The following is a 23,593-nucleotide window of genomic DNA, read 5'->3' as shown; positions in this document are numbered from 1 at the left end:
AGTGAAACTGCCAGGACTTGGTGACTGGCTATGAGGAGAGGTGAGATGATGTAGTTGGGAATGACACCCAAGATTCTAGCTCGAGCAATCGGGTAGATGATGTTGGCATTCACTAAGCTATTGTAACAAAGGTGCAGGCACCTCAGGGATGCTACGTGAGGACTTTCCAAAGGATACATGGGTAAACATAGATTTAAGAACTCAATTTCCAGATTCTCAACTTCCACATACACTCTACTCCAAAAATGATCTACCGAAGAATAGACCCAAGATTATGACATTATGCTAATTCTCCTTTCCTACTGCACTCTCCTTTCAAAATTCTCCATTCCCAATTTACTGAAAGGCACCTTTCAGCCCTGTCAAGCTCCTATAGTGCATTGCCCAAGGGTATGAATAATCACAAGAGAAGAATAGAAAGACTAAAATACTGATATTAACAAAGTTGTCTTTAATAAAGACACCATAAATCAGAAAAAATAGTTTTATGTCTTTTTCCATTTTATACATATTTCTGGCAAGGACTAGGCAAAGTGTTAGAAGCATGATATTTTGGCCTATACTTGGGTGGTTATAAAATCAGATATATTGTACAGTAGGGCAGCACCAGGAGTGATTTTTGTTTAATGATCTTGCAACTTCCATACTCTAGTTATTGTCAGTTCCTTAAGAATAAGACAAATCAAAGTCTTGGTAAGTGAAAGCAGACTTATCTAGGTAACAAAATCCTTTGCCTTATCTGTCTTAGGAATAGAATTCCAAAATGAAATACTTTTCAGAGAACTCAAGTTAACATTTTTATTTAAATTGACAAAATGACAGAAAGCAAGTTGGTTTGGCTAAGTGGTTTAAGAATGACTGGCTTTGTCCAAGAGTTTTATGTTGGAGACTTTTCATAAGCCAAATGAACGAAACCTGCAATTCCAAGATTATGATGAAAATATAAAGTATGTGATTAGATAAAAGCACTTTATTAAAAGTCTTACCTTGGCAAACATATGTTAAAATTAATCATTTTTAAATTTTTCTAAATCCCTTCTATTTAATATTTATTTAATATTGGATTAAATCAGGTGGCTCTAAAAAGGAAAATATTATAATTAATAATATTTTGCTAAGAGTTGGTAAAGCATTTTTTAATACATTTCCTAGAAATTGTGGAGTTGAATTACTATAATGATCAATTAACAAATTTTAAGTCAGGTGGTCTTGAATTCATTGTTTTCAACTAAACTGAAGAAAAACCCAATTGAATGGTCTGAAAAAACACTGCTCTCAGATATATAAGACAAAGGTAGAGTTGGAATCATTCCAGGAATATATTATAATGGACTAATTGGAAGGGAAAAGTCCCACTCATCTCATTAAAAGATGCATTTCCAATAAATACTTACATTTTATGTTTAATAATTTTTTCCATAGGTTTTTGGGGAACAGGTTAGGTATTCAGTTACATGAGTAAGTTCTTTAGTGGTGATTTGTGAGATTTTGGTGCACCCATCACCCAAGCAATATACACTGAAGCCAATTTGTAGTCTTTTATCCCTCACCCGCTTACTACCCCTTCCCTCCCGAGACTCTAAAGTCCATTGTATCATTCTTATGCCTTTGCATCCTCATAGATTAGCCCCCACTTACAAGTGAGAACATACAATGTTTGCTTTTCCATTCCTAAGTTACTTCAATTAGAATAATAGTCTCCAATCCCATCGAGGTTACTGTGAATGCCATTAATTCATTCCATTTTATGGCTGAGTAGTATTACATCATATACATGTATATACACACACGCATATATATACATACATATATACACACATATATACATACACACACACACACACACACCACAGTTCCTTTATTCACTCGTTGACTGATGGGCACTCGGTTTGGTTCCACATTTTTGCAATTCTGAATTGTGCTGCTATAAACATGCGTGTGCAAGTATCTTTTTTGTATGACTTCTTTTCCTCTGGGTGGATACCCAGTAGTGGGATTGCTGAATCAAATGGTAGTTCTACTTTTAGTTCTTTATAATCTCCACACTGTTTTCCATAGTGGTTGTACTAGTTTACATTCTCACCAGCAGTGTAGAAGTGTTCCGTTTTCATCACATCCATGCCAAAATCTATTATTTTTTTATTTTTTATAATGGCTAGGTAAGGTGGTATTGCATTGTGGTTTTGATTAGCATTTCCCTGATCATTAGTGATATTGAGCGTTTCTTCATATATTTGTTACCGTTTGTATATCTTCTTTCGAGAATTGTCTACTCATGTCCTTAGTCCACTTTTTGATGGGATTATTTGCTTCTTTCTTATTTGAGTTCCTTGTAGATTCTGGATATTAGTCCCTTGTCAGATGTATAGATTGTGAAGATTTTCTCCCACTCTGTGGGCTGTTTACTCTGCTGACTGTTCCTTTTGCCATGCAAAAGCTCTTTAGTTTAATTAAGTCTCATCTATTTATCTTCATTTTTGTTGCATTTGCTTTTGGGTTCTTGGTCATGAAATCTTTGCCTAAGTCAATGTCTAGAAGGGTTTTTCCAATGTTAGCTTCTAGCATTTTTATAGTTTCAAGTCTTAATGATTTAGGACTTAAATATAAGTCCTTGATCCATCTTGAGTTGATTTTTGTATAAGGCAAGAGATAAGGATCCAGTTTCATTCTCCATCATGTGACTTGCCAATTATCCCAGCACCATTTGTTGAAAGGGGTGTCCTTTCCCCACTTTGTTTTTGTTTGCTTTGTCGAAGATCAGTTGGCTGTAAGTATGTGGGTTAATTTCTGGGTTCTCTATTCTGTTCCATTCGTCTGTGTCCCAATTTTTATACCAGTATCATACTGTTTTGGTGACTATGGCCTTATAGTACAGTTTGAAATCAGGTAATGTGATGCCTCCAGCTATGTTCTTTTTGCTTAGTCTCGCTTTGGCTATGCAGGCTCTTTTTTGGTTCCATATGAACTTTAGGATTGTTTTTTCTAGTTCTGTGAAGAATGATGGTGGTATTTTGATGGAAATTGCAATGAATTCGTAGATTGCTTTTGGCAGTATGGTCATCTTTACATTATTGATTCTACCCATCCATGAACATGAAATGTGTTTCCATTGGCTTTCAACTCTTCCCCGTTCATATTACGTTGGCTGTGGGTTTGTCATAGATGGCTTTTATTACACTGAGGTATGTCCCCTGTATGCCAATTTTGCTGAGGGTTTTAATCGTGAAGAGATGCTGAATTTTGTCAAATGCTCTTTCTGCATCTACTGAGATGATCGTGTGATTTTTGTTTTTAACTGTGTTTATGTGATGTTTCACATTTATTGACTTATGTATGTTAAACCATCCCTGTATTCCTGGTATGCAACACACTTGATCGTGGTGGATTATCTTTTTTAGATGTTGTTGGATTTGGTAAACTAGTATTTTGTTAAGGATTTTTGCATATATGTTCATCAGGGATATTGCTCTGTAGTTGTCTTTGTTATACTGGCTTCATAGAATGATTTAAGGAGGATTTCCTCTTTCTCTACCTTGGGATAATTATTGATATTATTATGTCAATATGATTGGTATTAATTCTTCTTTGAATGTTGATAGAATTCAACTGTGAATTCGTCTGGTCCTGAACTTTTTCTTGTTGGTAATTTTTTTACTACCATTTCAATCTCACTGCTTGTTAATGGTCTGTTCAGGGTTTCTAATTCTTCCTGATTTAAGCTAGGAGGATTGTCTCTTTCCAGGAATTTATCCATCTCCTCTGTTTTCTAGTTTATGCAAGTAAAGGTGTTCATAGTAGCCTTGAATGATCTTTTGTATTTCGGTGGTGTCCGTTGAAATATTTCCCATTTCATTTCTAATTGAGCTTATTTGGATCTTCCCTCTTCTTTTCTTGGATAATCTTGCTAATGGTCTATCAATTTATTTATCTTTTCAAAGAAGCAGCTGTTTGTTTCATTTATCTTCTGCATTTCTTTTTGTTTCAATTTCATTTAGTCCTGCTCTGACCTTGGTTATTTCCTTTATTCTGTTGGGTTGGGTTTGTTCTTGTTTCTCTAGTACCTTGAGGTGTGATCTTAGATTGCCTACTTTTGCTCTTTCAGACTTTTTGATATAGGCATTTAAGGCTATGAACATTCCTCTGAGCACCACTTTTGCTGTATCCCAGAAGTTTTGATAGTTGTGTCACTATTATTGTTCAGTTTAAAGAATTTTTTCCACTATGGTCTGAGATAGTACTTGATATAATTTCAGTTTTCTTAAATTTATTCAGACTTGTTTTGTGGCCTATCATATGGTCTGTTTTGGAGAAAGTTCCACATGCTGATGAAAAGAATGTATATTCTGAAATTGTTGGGTAGAATGTTCTGTAAATGGCCAGGTGTGGTGGCTCACACCTGTAATCCCAGCACTCTGGGAGGCCAAGGCAGGTGGATCACCTAAGGTCAGGAGTTTGAGACCAGCCTGGTCAACATGGTGAAACCCGCCTGGTCAACATGGTGAAACCCATCTCTACTAAAGAAAGTTATATAAATATCTGTTAAGTCCATTTGTTCCAGAGTATAGTTTAAATCCATTGTTTCTTTGTTGACTTTCTGTCCTGATGATCTGTCTAGTGCTATCAGTGCAGTACTGAAGTTCTCCACTATTGCTATGTTGCTCTCTATCTCATTACTTAGGTCTAGTAGTAATTGTTTTATAAATTTGGGAGCTCCAGTGTTAGGTGCATATATATTTAGGATTCTGATATTTTCCTGTTGGACAAGGGCTTTTATCATAATGTCCTACTTTGTCTTTTTTAACTGACCTTAAAGTTTGTTTTGTCTGATATATGCCTGCTCGCTTTTGGTGTCTATTTGCATGGAATATCTTTTTCCACCCCGTTACCTTAAGTATATGTGAGTCCTTATGTGTTAGGTGAGTCTCTTGAAGTCAGCAGATACCTGGTTGGTGAATTCTTATCCATTCTGCAATTCTGTATCTTTTAAGTGGAGCATTTAGGCCATTTACATTCAGCATTAGTATTGAGTATGAGGTACTATTCCATTCATTGTGCTATTTGTTGCCTGTATACCTTGTGTTTTTTTTATTGTATTTTTGTTTTATAGGTCCTGTGAGACTTATGCTTTAAGGAGGTTCTGTTATTGATGTGTTTCCAGGATTTGTTTCAAGATTTAGAGCTCCTTTTAGCAGTTCTTATAGTGCTGGTTTGGGAGTGGCAAATTCTCTCAGCATTTGTTTGTCTGAAAAACACTACCTTTTCTTCATTTATGAAGCTTAGTTTCGCTGGATACAAAATTCTTGGCTGATAATTGTTTTGTTTAAGGAGGCTGTAGATAGGGACCTAATCCCTTCTAGTTTGTAGGGTTTCTGCTGAGAAATCTGCTGTTAATCTGATAGGTTTTCCTTTATAGGTTACCTGGTGCTTTTGCCTCACAGCTATTAAGATTCTTTCCTTCATCTTAGCTTTAGATAACCTGATGACAATGTGCCTAGGTAATGATCTTTTTGCAATTTCCCAGGTATTCTTTGAGCTCCTTCTATTTGGATGTTTAGGTCTTTAGCAACACTGGGGAAGTTTTACTAGATTATTCCCCCAAATATGTTTTCCAAACTTTTGGATTCCTCTTCTTCCTCAGGAATGCCAATTATTCTTAGGTTTGGTCAGTTATGTAATCGCAAATTTCTTGGTGGCTTTGTTCATGTTTTTAAATTCTTTTTTTCTTACTCTTTGTTAGATTGGGTTAATTTGATAACCTTGTCTTTGAGATCTGAAGTTATTTCTTCTGCTTGTTCGAGTCTATTGCTGAGAATTTCAAGAACATTTTGCATTTCTGTAAGTATGTCCTTTATTTCCTGAAGTTATGATTGTTTTTTATTTATGCTATCTATTTCACTGAAGATTTCTCCCCTCATTTCTTGTATCATTTTTTTGATTTCCTTAAATTGAACTTCACCTTTCTCTGGTGCCTCTTTAATTGGCTTAATAATCAACCTTTTAAATGCCTTTTCAGGTAAATCAGGGACTTTTTCTTGGTTTGGATCCATTGCTGAGGAAAGAGTATGCTTTTTTGGGTGGTGTTGAAGAACCTTCTTTTATCATATTACCAGAATTGTTTTTCTAGTTCCTTCTCCTTTGGGTAAACTATGTTAGAGGGAAGATCTGGAGCTCAAGGCTGCTGTGCAGATTCTTTTGTCCCATGGGTGTTCCCTTGATGTAGCACTCTCCCCCTTTTCCTAGGAATGTGGCTTCCTGAGAGCTGAGATGCAGTAACTATTATTTCCCTTCTGGATCTAGCCACGCAGCAGGGCTACCAGACTCCAGGATGATACTAAGGGTTATCTGCACAGAGTCCTGTGATGTGAACCGTCCTCATATCTCTCAGCCATGGATACCAGCACAGTATTTGCAGTGTCTCTGGGGTCCTGCAGGAGCAATCTGCTTCCTTCAAAGAGTCTGTGGATTCTCTCAGCTTTCTTGGTATATTTCTGCAATAGTTCTGGAGCAGAATTTCACAGTGCAAGTCTCCACACACTGCACTATCTGTCCGAGTGGGAGCTGCAATCTAGTCCTGTCCCCATCTGTCATTTTCCCCAGAAAATATGTTTAATAATTATTAAAATGCATAGTATTTTGCTGTTTTAATTAATTATATAGTGACAACCATGGTAATAACAACTACTCTTAGGGTTCACTAACAATTAGATCCTTAACATCTCAGGAAATAAACTCTTAAAATACCAATTTATATGTATATTATGGATATATGTATTTTATTAATAAAAATATAATAACATTTTAGGGAGAAAGTAGAATAGGAATACAAGTTTAAAGACATAAAAGGAATAAAGAAAAGTTTCTGATTTTTAAAAAAGAGTTTGTTCATATATTTTTGTAAAGGTAGATGAAGAGTACAAAATTGCTATGAAATATAAATTCACAGGATACACTTAAAAGGAATATGACAACTTGCTTTTACAATGTCAATATTTAAGATAAACCAAAGACCTGGATCTGTTAAAACTTACAAAATTTTAATTCTCAATCTAAAATTATACACAAGTACATGGTTTTTTTAAAAAAAATCGTAGACCTGGTATGGTGGCTCACACCTGTAGTCCTAGCACTTTGGGAGGCTGAGGCAGGAGGATCACTCGAGCTCAGGAGTTTGAAACCAACCAGCCTAAGCAACATAGTGCGACTTCATCTCTAAAAGAAAAAAAAAAATCTTGAAAATCACTAATCTCAGAAACATTTCTTATAAAAAGCAGATTTGGAGGGGAAGATGACTTCAGTTTTGAATATGTTACCTTTGAGATACATGAGAGGTATCCAAGTAGTGAATAGCAGCTAAAACATTATGTGGACCACACATTTTAAAGCACTAGTCTGTGTACTTTTTATAGATTCCTTCAATCATCACTACCACCCTATGAAGCTGGTACTATTACTAGCCTCACCTTATAAACAGAGGAACTGAGGTATAGAAAAGTTAGGGAGACTCACTCAGTGACACACAGCTCTCCAGGTAGACTGTGGTTTGAACCCATACAGTCTGAATCCAGATTTTGAATTTTAACACAGTGTAGTCCCTCCCGAAACATCTGGGTTGAAGATAGGAATTTGAGGCTCAGTCTTTCGATATAATTTAAACCATGGAACAGATGAGATTACCAAGGAAAAGTAACACACATTCGTCAGCAGGAAAATGAGAGCTTCGGTGCTGTGGAGCCCTCTATAGATGCTTCTGGCATTCCCTTCCAGGTCCTGGACTCTTGAAAAGCCACCCACCATCATTGTTTCCCAGATGCCCTTCATGTGTTGTTGTCAGCCCTCCCAGGATATTGTGCTTCTTATGATGTTCTTCATAAAGTCAAAGGGTTACCTGAGAGGAACTTTCTGCTTCTTTATCTCTCCCCTCTGTTCCTCCAACAGATGCTTGAAGACATCTGACATAGTAAGTTTCATTTTGTAATGATCCAACATTACAATCTTCCTTTCTTTGCAACAAGACTCACATTATCACTTACACATGTTTTATCAATCATTATAGGGACTTTCCAGAACATACAATCACAGAACGTGAAACCTTGCACATGTTACAAAGTACAGCATCAGGATGAAAGGAAGAGGGCCACCACTAATGGCAGAGAGGACACACTTGAGCTTGCCTGCTAGAACTCAATGGATGAGGACTTTTGTTCAATACTCAGAGTACTTGGGGGCAGGGAAGAGAATACAAATATTAATACATACACAGTTTAGTTTAGATGCTTAAGGAAATTATCTCAGAGATAAACAGTACTAGCAAAGGTAGCACTAAATGTGTGGGCCTGAACAGAAAGCATAAGAGAATCAAGGACAAAATCCTGGTGAATACCAACATTTTATGGAACAGGCAGTGGAATCATGATCGTAGAGAGGACGAATAGGAATAACTAGAGAAAACATGAAAAGAGAGAAACAAAAAGAATATAGTGCCAGAAGAACAAAAAGAGATTTCAAGAATGGACAAGTTGTTAGTGTCAAAGCAAAAGAAAGGTCAAGTAAGATAAGGACTGATAGAGTATCTTAGATTTAGCAACTGGCAAGGCAGGGCCAGTTTCAGTGATGTGACTGGGATCAAAGCTGCATGGTGATACGTTTAGGAAACAATGGGATTTCAGAAGTGAATGTAAGAAATTTAGACAAAGTTTTCTGAAGATTATGTGTGGTGCAGAAGGAGCCAAAGATGGCAGCAGATAGAGGAGGACAAGGGAGGTGGGGAATGGGAGGTTCTAAATGGGAGAGATTTGAACACGCCAAACACTGACTGGAAGGAAGGAGTAGGTAGGGTAGAGAGACACCAAACAGAAAAAGCGAGGTGGTAAGATCCAACTCACAGACACTGGTAACAGGATAGGAAGTGTAAGAAGCAACTAGGTGTTTGTGGGGGGGTGGTGGTCAAGAAAGCGGGAAGTTTCTGATTGCTTTTATTGTCTTAGCAAAGCAAAAACAGAGTTCACTGGCAGAAGACAATGTCTGCATGCTGTGTTCATCTGTGTGCTCCACACGTTCCCCCTCCTTTGACTTCTTAAGTAAAAGGGCAGCAGATCCAGCAGCCTAATTCTCAATGCCACGCTGATTTCCATATTCTGAGAAAAGCTCTAATTATATACAACTTCTGCCTTTCAAGGAGTAATCTGTAAAGGAGCCTCAAGTGCTAACATTAAAGTAAGACATAACTATAATTTCTGGGAATTTTCTGTAAGTCAGACCAAGGCCCTAATATAAGAGACCTACATCCCCACACACACCAGTCTGGATCAAGAAGACTTGGCACAAGCCAGAGTGGAACAGAAAATAGGCTCTATGCCCAGGCTAAGCACTTTCCCTTTCAAAACTAATCTTAAAACCAGAAGTAGTATTGAGATATCACATTTATTATATTTATTACTGCTTTCAACATCAACAAAACTCATCTTCAAAAATCTCCAAAGGCATTTAAGAATGTACAGTTTATTTAATTTTTTCTTTTCTTTCTTCTAGACTTTCTCCTTATTCCTTCATTACACTAGTATCACCAGCAATATTTGCTCCTATCCTAGTTTCAACAGGAAAGCCCTTTTACATGTTTAATACCTTATCATCTACAAAAAGCTATCATGTGTTCTGATTTAGTCCTATATCAATCCTGAGAGTTGAGGAGAAAAAGCATTTTATTGTCAATTTACAGATAAGCATATCAAGATTTGGAAAAATTAAGTGATTTGACCATTTTTTAGGAGCAGACATAGGACTCAAACCTATCTTGTGACTCCAAAGGCAGTTATCTATTCCACCAGATCACAATCCATTTATAATAACTTCTGAAAGCCTAAAAGATGACTCAAGTTCCTTCCAGCCTCTGATTAATTTCAAATACACCAGTTCTTTAAAGGGAAGACTGTGCTGCTGCAATTTCAATTGTCTTGAAAGTCAGGATATTATAGTGGTTGAAAGGTCTTGGAGACACTCAGACTAAGGGTGGAATTCTGGTCCTAATACGTGCTGATTATGTGACCTTAGGAAAGGTGCTTAACCTTCTTAGTTTGCGTTTCATCATCTCTAATAGAAAGATAATAATACTTTAGAGAACTGTTCTAAACATACAATTTCAACAAACAAAAATGTTTACAGTCTCTGGTGCACTGATTATGACGTTGGTAATGATGATGAACGATGAGTTCCAGGGTTCTAGGTTCTCCTGGTCCTCCAGTGCAGACAACTTCTCTGTCATGTGAGGTCCCGAATGTACAGTAATTCAATCGACGTTCATGAAAACCATTACTTGGTTTTTAAGACAAAGATTTTTTTAACCATATCCTGTACTATTTTAACACAGGGTTTTTTTGTTTAAATCCTTATTTGTTTTAAGTAACTGTCAGATATGCAGGGTTGCTTCTAATATACTTTTGATGAAACTGTTGCCAAGAGGAAGTACAAAATTTCATTACCTTATTCTCATAGCCTTCTAAAATTAAAAGGTAATCAGACAATACATGTGAACATGCAAAGACTAAGCAATGTTTACAAATCACCTCTATTTTAGCTGAGTTCACTATTAGAATATAACAAAAAGAGGCAAAGAATACTTTTTTCATGTCATTTTGCACACCTGATATTCTCATCACATCAAAACAATATGACTTAAGAGCTTTCTCCTTCTAAATGTGTCATTTCTCCTAAAACCTGTACTATAAACACCATCATAAATGCCAAACCTTAGGAGTAAAAGAGGAAAAAATGTTCTTAATTTAAACCCTACAAAACTTTCAATAAACTAGCAATGCTAACTGCTACAGTAGGGGTCATTGTTTTGAAATTCTCTAGCTTTTCACATTTTTCCTTTGCACAGTTAAAAAAAGGGTGAGGGGGAAGATAGAGACAGACAAGGTCTATATAACTTTAGCAAGACAGTCAATCTTTCCAGGGAAAGTCTGACATAGTAGGTAAGATCAGAAAACTGTAGTTTTCTCTGCTAGGAAAAAAATGTTATTTCAAAAATATGAATGTAGCACATGATACCTTCTTTAGCCTTCAATTTAATCTTTCTGTATAAATTTAGAGTTCTGCTATATTTATTCATGGTCTGTACAAGATAGAATTCAGTGGACTTCTAAACATGTCTGTTCCCCTTTTTTGCAACATGCCATAATGACCACTAGCCTTTAGAAAGTTATTCCTTTCTATGGAAAGCTATCCAACATACTCAATTTTTCATTCCAACCTTATTAAATCCTCCCATGACACAGAAGAGATTAAGGAACTAGCTCAAGAAAAGTAACAAGTGATCACCATCAATAGCGGTAACACCACTCAGAAAATCATGTTCTTCACTGAATGTACCACAAAAGACCCAGTGGAGGATTGGAGAACAAATGAAGGAAGAGGAGGACATCTCTATCTCAACAGCAGTTGAATAGGATGAAAAATAAAAGGCAAGTCAAATTTCTGAGATAAGCATGTGAGCGTTCTGCATAATGAAGCTGTGCCTATCTGAAGCTAAGATCTTTCTCAGACTAAACCAAAAGTCACATTAATGAATATCCTTTCATCCTTCAAAATCTTCATCTCCAAAGTTTTTCCATTGTGATGAATTTCTTAGGAACTCTCTACTCCGGACTGGAAGACCTTCTGAATTAACCTTTGTGAACAACTGACATAAGAACTAAAAGCTAAGTTGTCTTTATTACTCTTATTTCATCAGGTTCATGAATAAAAAAACCTCTACTTATTTTACTTTGTAACAGCTCATCTCACTTATAAAACTTAGGTAGTCACTTTTTTTTTACACTGTATTTCTTCTCTAACCATTCCCTTTCTTAAAAGGCAATTAATATCTGGCACTTCAAGAGACTAGCCACTTGCCTTCTAACACATATTAAATGACATATTCAGTCCTCCATGTGCACTGATGCTCTGCATTCATTCTCATAAGGTTGCAAATCTGGAAACCACATATGCCATCTGCAAAGAGGACGACACATGTACAGAAGCTGTGAATCCAGCAACTCTATAGACTTTTGGCAGAAGAGGAAAAAATGCAAAGAAATTATCAGGGGAAAACATGTTTGAGATTTTCAGTCTTTTTCAGTGACAAAGAACCTAACCACCTAAAACTGTATCAAGAAAAGCCAGAGATAGAGTGAAATTTATAACCAGAAAAATTTAACAGAGTCACCGTACTCACCGTCTGATGGCTTCTGTCACAGTAACGTAGCCCAAAATAATCTATCTCCACAAGGTTTACGTGATGGAAGACGTGGTCAAGGACAATGGAACCTTTCGTTGACTTCTGCAAAAATAATTCAGTTTCATATTTTTCAGCTGCCTTTTTGCTCCTAAATAGGACACAATCATGGTTCTCATCTTTTGTTAGTTTCATTCACAATAGCAGCAATTGTATTAGACCATGGTTCCCTCTGTAAGTTGTGCCTCAATTACGAAGAAAAAAAATGTGATTTAAAGCAAAGTGTATTATAGAAACTGCTTTGGAAAATACTTTTGAAATCATAGTGGGTTTTAAATTAATATAAGCTTCTTGCTTCTTGGATTATAAATTATCTTCAGGACAAAATTCTTTTAATAAAGATAATCTTTTATATGAAGAACATCTAATAAATGCATCAAAAAAACACTTTGGTTAAAAATTCCACCATTCTTTCATTTTTAAAAGCAATTTTCACCTATAGCATTACTCTCACAATGAATACAGAAGATATATAAAATTAACAATAGTCAAAGCTTTTATCTTCACTCCTCAAATAATAAACCCATAGATTAAAGCTACTAAAGCTAATGTCCTCAAAAGCCCTTGTGAAGATATTTCACTTTATCTCTTTCACATAAGCACAGACACAAAACTTTTCTTTTGGCTGCTTTTTAAATACTGATAACTACCTAAAAAGCTAATCTCTTCTCTCCCCACCTACTACATATACAGATTCTTTAAATTAAGATTCTTATCATCTAACGTACTAAAAATCAAATATTCACACATGTAAGAAACACTTCATCAGCAAGCACTACTCCACACACCACATAAGTTTAGAAAATAATCCATTTTTATAGTATAGGTATAGATATAGCCTCTTCCTTTCTCTTGCCCCATCTCTGGCTGGTATAACAAGATAATAAAAGAAATCCCACAACAAGTCTCCCATTATGGTAATAAAGGAGGGCTTTTGTTCAGTTTCATCTGCCCTCAGAAAATTACCAGGATGCATTTATCCATGTATGGTGAGCACTTAATACTGCACTGCTTTTAGAAAATGGATTGTTAGCATGAGGAAAATGTTTTTATTAAATTTATTATAAAATGGGCAATATGAGGTTATAAAAGTACACACCAGGAGAAGAAAGTTCTTGTTACAAATTCCATAGGTATTCTGTTTTCCTCTAAATTACTTTGGCTAACTTTAACTGGTTCCTTTTTCAAAATCCATTAAATAATTTATAAACAAAAAGCCCTTCCATGATGAATCTTTAGGTTATTGGACATTTTCTGCAATAATCACAATGCCATAGTGGTCTGTAAATGTCTCTGTGCTCATGTACCTGTGTATTTCTCTGGGGTAAAAATCTTGAAGTGAAATTATTCATCTGAAGTATATGTATACTCATAATTACAGTAGGCACTGCCAAAAAGACCATTACAATTCATTCGATGAGAGTATATGTTTTCCCCGCACCCTTGCCAACATCTGGATTGCAAAAATGTTTTTCCAATCTGATTGAGCAAAAAAAGAGGGGAATAAAGGAATTGTTTTAATTTACATTTTCCTGACGTTAATAAAAGCAAGCACTCTTTCATGTGCTTACTAGCCAACTGCATTTCCTAGCCTTTGAGTTAGGCATTCCATAACCCAAAGTTTATGAGCAAATTCTCCTAAGTACTTCTAAATACTTGTAGAATTTTACTTATACTTAGCTCTTCATTTCATCTGGAAATTATTGCTGTTCTTGGGATAAGGGTCTAACTTTGCTTCCAAATGGATAGACAACTGCACCACCATTTCCCAAAAAAGCTAACATTTCCCTGTTGATTTGAAACAACTTTATCATCTATTAAATGAATCCCCAGTATTCTATCTCATGGGTTATTCCAGAACCAATACCCCCAAGATTTTAATATATGTAGTTTAATTTGTTTGATATCCATTTTTCTTTTTCAAAACTATCTTTGCCAGTTCTTAAACATTTTTCTCCACTCAAGAACGTTTAGAACCAGCTACCCAATTGAATAAATGATTGTGCTGGGGGTTTAACTGCATTTAAATGTAACTGACAGACCAGATGATGTGGTAGGGGGAGGTGTAGATACTATGATATTTACAGAGCGAAACCTCTATGGTTGTCTTTTATATCCTTCGAGGATATTTTACACTTTTTATGTCGGTTTTACAAAATTCTATTTAGACTTTGTGGCAGGCAAATTTACCAAATGCCCTCCCACCCCCAAAGATGTCCTGCCCTGACTTCTGGAAACTGCACAATGAGAATAGCACCCCTATGATAGTGTTATGCTAGTTATGCACAGTTGACGGTAAGATAGGGAGATCACTGAAGTAGACCTAATCACATGGGCTCTAAAAAGCATAGCACTTTCTCCAGCAGAAGGGAAAAGGAGGGGGAAAGTCAACTATATTCAAACCATGAGAAGGGTTCCACACGTCCCTGTCACTTGAAAGACGGAGGGGCTGAGAAGAATGGGAATAGCCTCAGGACCTGAGGGGAACCCCCAGCTAACAGCCAGCAAAGAGATGGGAACCTCAGTCCTACAACCACAAAAGCGGGATTCTGCCAACAACTGACAAGGGTTTGGAAGTTGATTCTTCCCCATTGCCCTCAAATAAGGACAACAGCTGACTAACACCTTGATTTCAGCCTGGTAGGACACTGCAGGGAAGTCAGCCATGACATCCTGGACTTCTGGCCTACAGAACTGTGAAATAATAAACGGCGGTACATTTAAACCACTATGCTTGTGATAATCTGTTATGCAGCAATAGAAAATAACACAGGCGGATTCTTAGGTATTTTAGTTTTATTGCTGTTCTACTTTCTGACTGGCTATTGCTAATGCATTGGAAAGCCAACTAATTTTCCCTATCGGTCTTATTCCCAGCCATCTTGCTAAATTCTTGTTAGTTTGTCTATGGAGTCTTCTCAGATAATCACTTTTCAAAATGCTTTTTCAAAATGCTCCTCCACATTTATTTCTTCTTTTCTTACTGCATTGGCTGGGACCTCAATAAAAGAATAACTAGTAGTTTTGAGAACATGCACCTTGTCGTCCTCCTGGCTGTAATGGAATTGCTTCTAAAATTTCACCACTAAGTATAATAGCTGGTGTATGGCCCTAACGCATATCCTTAATCAAACAGATGGTTCCTTCAATTCTGCTTTTTTGGTCTTATTCTGTTTTGGCCTTTAATCAATGACTAATAGTTTTATCAATTTCTTTTTGGGAATAAAAGATGAGTATATGATGTTTGTCCTTTCAGCTGTGGGTTACATTAAAAGAGTTTCTAATGCCAAACCTTCTTAGAGAAATTCCCACTTTAGTCCTTTTTGTTCTGGGTACATATCAAACCCTCTGCCAATGTGCAAACAATTCCCCTATGTGAGTCTTGGTGGAGGCAGGAATCAGGCTCCCAGAATAACCGACAGCCAGGTCACAGGCATATGATCTGTGGTTTCAGCCAAGGACTTCGACTTCTGAGCAAGAGTTTAGGATTAATTCACGGAGTGGCTCCCAATAGTAAGGGAGTATCCAATAGCAAAGACATCCAAAGATGGAATCAGCTGTGACAAGCAGTAGAAACGACTGATTCCTGAGCCAGATTTTCCAGCATTCCTATCTTTTTCCCGAGACAGGGTCTCACTCTGTCGCCCAGACTGGAATGCAGTGGTGTGATCTTGGCTCACTGCAACCTCCAAGTAATCCTTCTGCCTCAGCCTCCTGAGTAGCTGGGACTACAGGCATGCACCACCGCACCCGGCTACAGCATTCTTGAGGTACAAAATAGGAACATTCAGGCAATCTACCACCTTCATTTTCTGAATATGTATGTTTGGCTCAAGAGGCAGGCCAGTATCACAAGTAAAACTTGTGAGTAACAGTACAGAAAATTGGATCCAACTGTATACTAAAAATATCATGATGAATACAAAAAGCTTATCCTTTTTTAAGTGCATCCCTGGTGTAAGTACATCAAGAAAGGATTCTTAAAGTAAATTCTGTCCAATGTAACTATGAAAAGAATTTACTGGAAAGATACTGAGTATCTCACAGGCTCTATAGACATCACACTAATGGTTACCCAGAGCTTTCTATGATTCTCATCTATCCACAGCCACTAAGCTTGGAATACTCAATCTATCACTACAACCTTTCATAGTTCTTTTGCTCATGTTTTGGGCAGTGGTTTTCACCTTCAATTGTTTCCCATTAGCCTTTCAGGAATTTTTCTTATCATTTCTGGTCCATTGAGACCAGATCGCACTGCTGCACCCCAGCCTGGGCGACAGAGTGAGACTCTGTCTCTTTGATCTAAAATTTTAGATCAAACTTTCTCACTTTCCAGGTTACTGTAGAAAGTGCACACACACCTTTCCCCTTAATTCAAAATATTTCTGGAATGCTGGCATATGAAGATAGTTTTCCATTTTGATCTAATCTCACTTATGGATCCTTTCTCCCATCTAGGCACAGACAGAAACAGATGGAATAACTAGAGAAAGTAGAGTCACACAACTCCACCTAATTCTTCTATCCCAAACAGGTAAACAAGAAGTCGTTCGTGAACAAAGAGGAAACAATTATGCCTGAAATTACGTATGACAATGAAATGGTACAGATTTTAAAAATACATAAATCAAGTCTGTCTTTAATCAAACTATATTTGTGCTTCTATGTCCAGTAGAAATGTTAGGATTTTCAAATAAAGATAACAGATTTATAAAGCATAAAAAGGATCTAATACTCTAATCACAAAGATTATACACAAAAGCAAGCTCAGAAAACCAGCTCAGCAGTTTAGAAAGTATATAGAAATTCTAAAATTTCATGCAGAGGAAGAAATCATCAAATCTGAAAATTTTCCAAAACAATCATTCCAAAACTACCAGAACATGCCAATCTTTTGTGACACTTCTGCATTTATATAGAATCTGCTGCTACAAATGCTTTGCAAATATTATCCTTTAGCATCTTTTGTTACCCTCTACAGAGAGGACACAAAGAAAGCATCCAATGTTATGCAACAAATCCAGTGCTGACCTTAAAAAAATATGACGTCTCATGATTCCCTCTATAGCTTTCTGTATAGTGCAGGTGTGTCTACACAGGCACCTGGAGCAGGGCCAGGAGAGTCTCAGAAATGCTGTATTTCTGTCACTACTTCAAGCAAACACGCCCATGAAAACCTCTTAACTTTTTACCTGTCATACTGTAATATGATAAGACTTAGAGAGGATGGATGCCAGAGGTAAATTAGCTACTGGGGTGGAGGTATGTATCACCAGCTCACACTTCTGTCCATTCTGCCCTAACTGACTTCTTCCAATAACCCTTTGCCCAATCAGTATTCCATTGTTATGCCTCCTGCCCTTATACTTACGGATAATTTCATTCTTCTTATGGGTACTTTGTAAAGACTGCCTATGGGCCAATCTTTTACAGTTCAGGTATAAAGTCTTCAAGTCCAGAAGAAATCATCTTTGAATAAAGAAATTAAGAACTGACAGAGAACTGACATAAGAACCAAAGTATGATTAAAGTATATTTGTCCAGGAAGGGGCCAGTTCTAGGATTTTTTACAGGAAAAAAGGATATTATGAAACACATAACTTCATTCATTGAAATATTTATTTATTAATTGCCTAATACCAGCAAATGCTTACTCTCTAGAAAATGGCAAAAGTACACTAATAAATGCCAGAAGAAAGGAGGATGAATATCTTTCAGAATTCCAGAATATAATGCAAAGTGATGTGATACGGGAAGTCTTTGACCAGCCTGTTAGAACCCCTGAGAAGCCCTCGGGCTATGAAGTGACTAAGAAACTTCTAAAAAGTGACTGAAAACTTTCTTGAGAAAGTGAGACAGGGAGAGATTTGGTTATCATCAAAAGTTCTTTTGCAGGTCAGGCGCAGTGGCTCACGCCTATGAATTCCCAGCACTCTGGGAGACCGAGGCGGGTGCATCACGAGGTCAGGAGATCGAGACCATTCTGGCTAACATGGTGAAACCCTGTCTCTACTAAAAATAAAAAAAAAACTTAGCTGGGCATAGTGGCACGCACCTGTAATCCCAGCTACTCGGCAGGCTGAGGCAGGAGAATCACTTGAACCCGGGAGGAGGAGGTTGCAGTGAGCTGAGATCATGCCATTGCACTGCAGCCTGGGTGACAGAGCGAGATTCCATCTCAAACAAAAAGAAAAAAAAATTCCTTTTGTGCCTTTGACTAGCAACCAGGCACACATATTACTTGCATAAAAAATTATTGAAAAGAAAAGGCAACCAGGTAGAAATTAGTCATTTCCTTTTTTTGCTTTGGAGGCAGTTTGTTTGTCAATTTGGTTCATGCACCAAGAAGTGTTAGGTAAGGAATGCACAGAGGAGCATGGTGATGAACTATTAATTCTATGTTTACACATAAACAATTCATAATTCCCAACCCTCCAAAAAAGTATTTTTAATCTGAATTATTCCTAAGCCTTTTGAACAGGTAGACCAAACTATTATTACAGGCCATTATATACCAATGTGGAAGTTACGCACCCCCATTCCTTAACATGCTGAAAAGGGGCTTCATTTCTAAGTCAGGTGGCTAGTTTCATTAGAAATTTAATGAAACCTTGATTGTTAACCTTACCTCTTTCAATATTTTGCAAAGGAAAAGATATGAAAGTCAGTCAGGCGTGGTGGCTCATGCCTGTAATCCCAGCACTTTGGGAGGCCGAGGCGGGTGGATCACCTGAGGTCAGGAGTTCCACACCTGCCTCACCAACGATGTGAAACCCTGTCTCAAAAAAAAAAAAAAAAAAAAAAAAAAATTAGCCGAGCGTGATGGCAGAAGCCTGTGGTCCCAGTTACTTGGGAGGCTGAGACAGGAGAACTGCTTGAACCCGGGAGGCGGAGGTTGCAGTGAGCGGAGATCGCAACACTACACTCCAGCCTGGGAAACAGAGCAAGACTCCATCTCAAAAAAAAAAAAAAAGATATAAAAATGATATTTAGTCCCATTCCAGTTTTCTTCGGACCATTTCCAGAAGAAATCTCTGCCAAAATGGGGAATTCACGAGATAACACAAAATAAAGTACAACTATAACATGCCCAAGGACTTTCTGAAATCAATCAATAAATTAAAATTTTGTCTTAGATAATAATGGACCTCCACTAATGAGATGTTTGAGAGAATGAACTGGGTAACACCCGAAATATCAGCGAGGGATATCTGGAAACCTGAAAGAAATGCTTCCCATTTCAGGTTTCAGGAGGTCTCCCCGGGATACCTTTCCTGCTCTATGTCATAGTCAAAATCCTTCTTATCCTTTAAGATCCAGTTAAAATGCCACCTTCTTCATAAAGCCTGTCCAAATTCTCTCAACCTCATTATGACCTCTCCCTCCATCGAACCTACCAAGTCTCTTATTTTTGTCTCTGATACTTACACTCTTGCACTCTTAAGATGGTCATTTATTCCTTCTGTTAACTTTCCTACTTATGTTTAGACATTTGGAAAGCACATGCTGAGTATCACACACCACTTACTTTCTACGCAGTCCAATAACTCATTCTCAGTAAGAGCTGCCTAAAAGTTCACTGAATTAATACCAAGGGGCAAAAACATGGTGGTCTATAAATTAATAAATTAAACCTTTCTTCCTGTTTCCTATGAAGATTTCCATTTTTCTTGACCAATCAGACTTATGAAATTAAAGAAAAAGCTGACCAGATCCATGTATTTTGTTATATCACCTGATACAGAGAGATTCAGTTTACTTTTAATTTTAAAATACACATTTGTTTCAGTGACATATAATTCCAATAGACTCAATATATTCTAAAGGTAGCATAAGGAATAAATGTCTTATTTTTAAAATGGATAAAACACCAAAAACTGAGGAAGCGATATTACCTTTTTATACCTAAAACTTGCATGCAAATTTTATGCAATAAAAGAAATCTGACAGAAATTTGATTTTCCATCATCAAAAAAATAAAGAAGACTTGATATGAGACAGTTAAGAAGAAAATAAAAATAAAGGGAGCACCTGATTTTTTTATAACTAATCAGCAAAACTTCATCTCAATGTAACAATATATTAATTTACTTTTAAAATAAGAGTAAATGCCTATGACATATTTCTGGATTGTGAATTGTATTCCACTTAACTCTCAGCAAATGAGATAGATTACTTTCATTACTGACATACTAGCAACATTCCAGAAAGAATAGAGCTACCGAAGGATTATAAACTTAGAGAAAGACTCACAAGTAGGACAAGTTTATTTGAAAATACCATCAGCGAGGCTTTCAACCAGAACAAAGAATATTTCAAATGAGTAATAACACCTTCGCAGATTAACATGACATTACAAACCAGAAAGGCAGGTTTCTGCCAGCTGCACAGAATGATAACTATTACATCTGAGACAAACAGCTTACTCTTTCACAAAGGGGAAATGAACCCTGCAAAAAATTCTTATAATGTTATGCCTTTAAAAATTCACTTTATCTTCATTTAGTATTTTGACCACAATACATTCCCAGTTCTCTGGGAAAACTTAAAATTACGTTAACTTTTTTAGCTTAGGCCATTATGATAAGGCAAAGTCGGGACATGGAGGAGACATTCTTCAGGTACCAAAGGTAATTCCTTCCTAGGGGAGGCACTGTTCACCCCCACTGTCCGACCCCTATTGTTTCTGTCTAAGAGTTACCCTCACCCTCCAGATGAGGAAAATCCTCATTTAATCATTAAAAAATGAGTAAAACGTATTTTTCTAGGTGCCATTAATATTTATATTTTTCATATATAAAATTTATTCACACCGATGAGCTTTTCTCAGCCATCTACTGCTTTATAACAAATAACTTCAAAACTCAGTGGCTTAAAGCAACAAGTTGCCCATAATCCTAAAATTTAGCCAGGGCTCAGAAGAGACAGCTGGTATCAGCTCCATCTGGTGTTGGCTGGAGAGGTCCATCCTGGCTGAAGAACCCAGGATGGCTTCATTCACATATTGACACCTCACCTGAGATGGCTGGAATGGCTGGAAGCTGGCTGGGCCACTCACCCTCTAAAGCCTCTCTCTCTCCAGCAAGGTAATCTGACTTCATGACATGGTGACTTAGGGCTCCAAGAGACAAACAGCAGAAGCTGCCAAGTTTCTGAAGGCCTAGATCTGGCACAGCATCACTCTTGCTACACTCTATTGATCAATGCAAGTCACTGGGTCAGTGCAGATGGAAAGGGAGCAAAAACAGATCCCATCTCTTGATAGGAGGAATGACATGAACATATAGTGAGTGACTGGAAGAATCACAGGTGGCCATCTTTGTTGACAACCTACCACATCATTTTTTCTCTCTAAACTTGTTATATGCTTTATGTTTTCCTTCACTCATCTCTGTAATATTTCAAATTATAGCAAAAGAAAGAAATGACAGTAAATTATCTTGATCATCTATATAAAAAGAACCACACTAGATGATTTCCTGTACTTTATTTCATTTAATCTCTACAAGAGCTATGCAAACTTGTCATTTTTTATTCCTGCTTTATAAATAAGCTCACAAAGGTTGGGAAAGAATAGCAGTTTGGCTAGAGTAACACAGAAAGAAAGGGAAAAGGCAGGACTCCAACCCAGAAACATCTAACTTAAAATCCTGAGCTCCTTCTAATACAGCAGTGATTCTTGAAGCCTGGAGGGCCTAGAGACCCTTTTGATGGTCCATGAAGTCAGATCTATAATCCTAATGTTATTAGTTTGTTATCTGTCATTTGCCCTTCTCTCACAATTATAGAGTTTTCTAGAGGTCACAAGACATATCACAACAGATGATGCATAAAGTAGACATGACAATCCAGCTACGTTCTGTTAAGCTAGATATCAGAGTTGCCAAAATGTAAAAATAAGGTCATTCTTCTAAAATTGTTATGTTTTGGACAATACATCTTTTTTTGTGAAAATATAAAACTATTTTTGTTGACAAGTAATTTTTTAAATGGGTTTTTTGGATGATATTAAAAATCTCTCCACTTTGATTTATAATAATGGTAAACAGATACAGAGATAACTCACATGAACAAAAGTTCTTCCAGGTTCTCAATAATTTTAGAGTGTAAGGAGATCCTAAGACTTAAAAGCTTGAAAATCACTCTACTATACTAAAAACAAAGGAATGTCCTTGATGACATATATTGCAAAATAGGCAATTCTGATTCTTAAATACCTGGAAAGCCAGTCCTTCCTCCTTTTATAGATGAGGAAACTCAGATCTGAGAGATGAGTGACTTGCCCACAGGTCACGGGGATGGCTAACTAAAACTCTAGAAATTAATCAATGAGCATAATTGCACTAACCAAGCACTTGCCTTCTCTTTTTTCCTACTAATTTTGTTAGGAGTTCGCAAAAATCCATCAGTAACAAAATAAAACCAAAAGAAAAAAAAACAAGCAGTCCACAAGGAAGGTCAGAGATTAAATAAAGTGTAATGGCATTCTTTGGCAATAGAAATCAGAATTCCCAGAATAGAGAGTTATTTTCAAGAACAATTTAAAGAATATTCTTGAGTTTCATCACTGTCTAGGATCCCTGAGTCACCATGAAAGAAGTCTAACTACTCTACTGGAAAAACCACGTAGAGAGACCTTGAGACTACATAAGAAGTGGGACTCAAGCCCAACCTTTCAGACGCCCTGCTAAGACATCAGGCCTGTGAATGAACACATTTTTGGCCCTCCAGTTCGCTCCAACTAGCCTAATCAATACCAACGAGTGTTCACAGTCAACAACACATGGAGAGAAGTTGCCTGCAAAGCCTTGCTCACTGTCCTGACCTACAAGTCATAAGATATAATAACTGTTGTTTCAAGCCACTAAATGTTGGGTAGTTTGTTACAGAACTACACAACCACAGATAAGCAGATTAAGACTCAAATGTTCTCAGCCAAGAAATATGGACTCTCACAAAGAAGAGTTAAAGCAGATACCAAACATTAGTAATTCCTGTCTTCCTACCCGTTTCGAGACAGGTAACATATATATGTTACATAGAAAAACTTCAAGAATTTCCAGTTAAATGCTATTTCATACTCCCCTTCAATCTCCCTATACTGTAACCCTTCCTTCAACCCTTGTTTATGGGTTACCATGAAGCATGTCCCTGGGTATTGTCACATTAGCTTGTTATAGGAAACAGAGCAACAACACCTCAATAGCAATGACCACACCTGGTACCCACATCTTTGGTTTCTAAATATTCTCCACTCCTTGGAAAATACACTAATTCCAAGGCTGAGACAGGAAAGTACAAGGCCTGAAATAACTTACT

At 36.9% G+C, this 23,593-nt stretch overlaps 2 protein-coding genes across 3 annotated transcripts in view; one reads left to right on the top strand and one right to left on the bottom strand.

Moving 5' to 3' along the window:
* SRP19 (signal recognition particle 19) overlaps positions 1-23,593 on the top strand; it is an 823,764-nt gene that overhangs the window by 244,093 nt on the left and 556,078 nt on the right. The window lies entirely within an intron of this gene.
* The window catches only part of EPB41L4A (erythrocyte membrane protein band 4.1 like 4A), a 275,596-nt gene that overhangs the window by 152,571 nt on the left and 99,432 nt on the right, over positions 1-23,593 (bottom strand). For both annotated transcript variants that reach the window (XM_050793057.1, XM_050793056.1), the window contains exon 2: positions 12,212-12,316. In XM_050793057.1, the coding sequence (XP_050649014.1) occupies positions 12,212-12,316 (105 nt within the window). The remainder of the gene's footprint in view (positions 1-12,211; positions 12,317-23,593) is intronic.

The sequence above is a fragment of the Macaca thibetana genome, chromosome 6 (genome assembly GCF_024542745.1).
Source record: "Macaca thibetana thibetana isolate TM-01 chromosome 6, ASM2454274v1, whole genome shotgun sequence".
Lineage (NCBI taxonomy): Eukaryota > Metazoa > Chordata > Mammalia > Primates > Cercopithecidae > Macaca > Macaca thibetana.
Note: the sequence above shows the minus strand (reverse complement) of the source record. Positions and strands in the feature narration are given on the sequence as shown.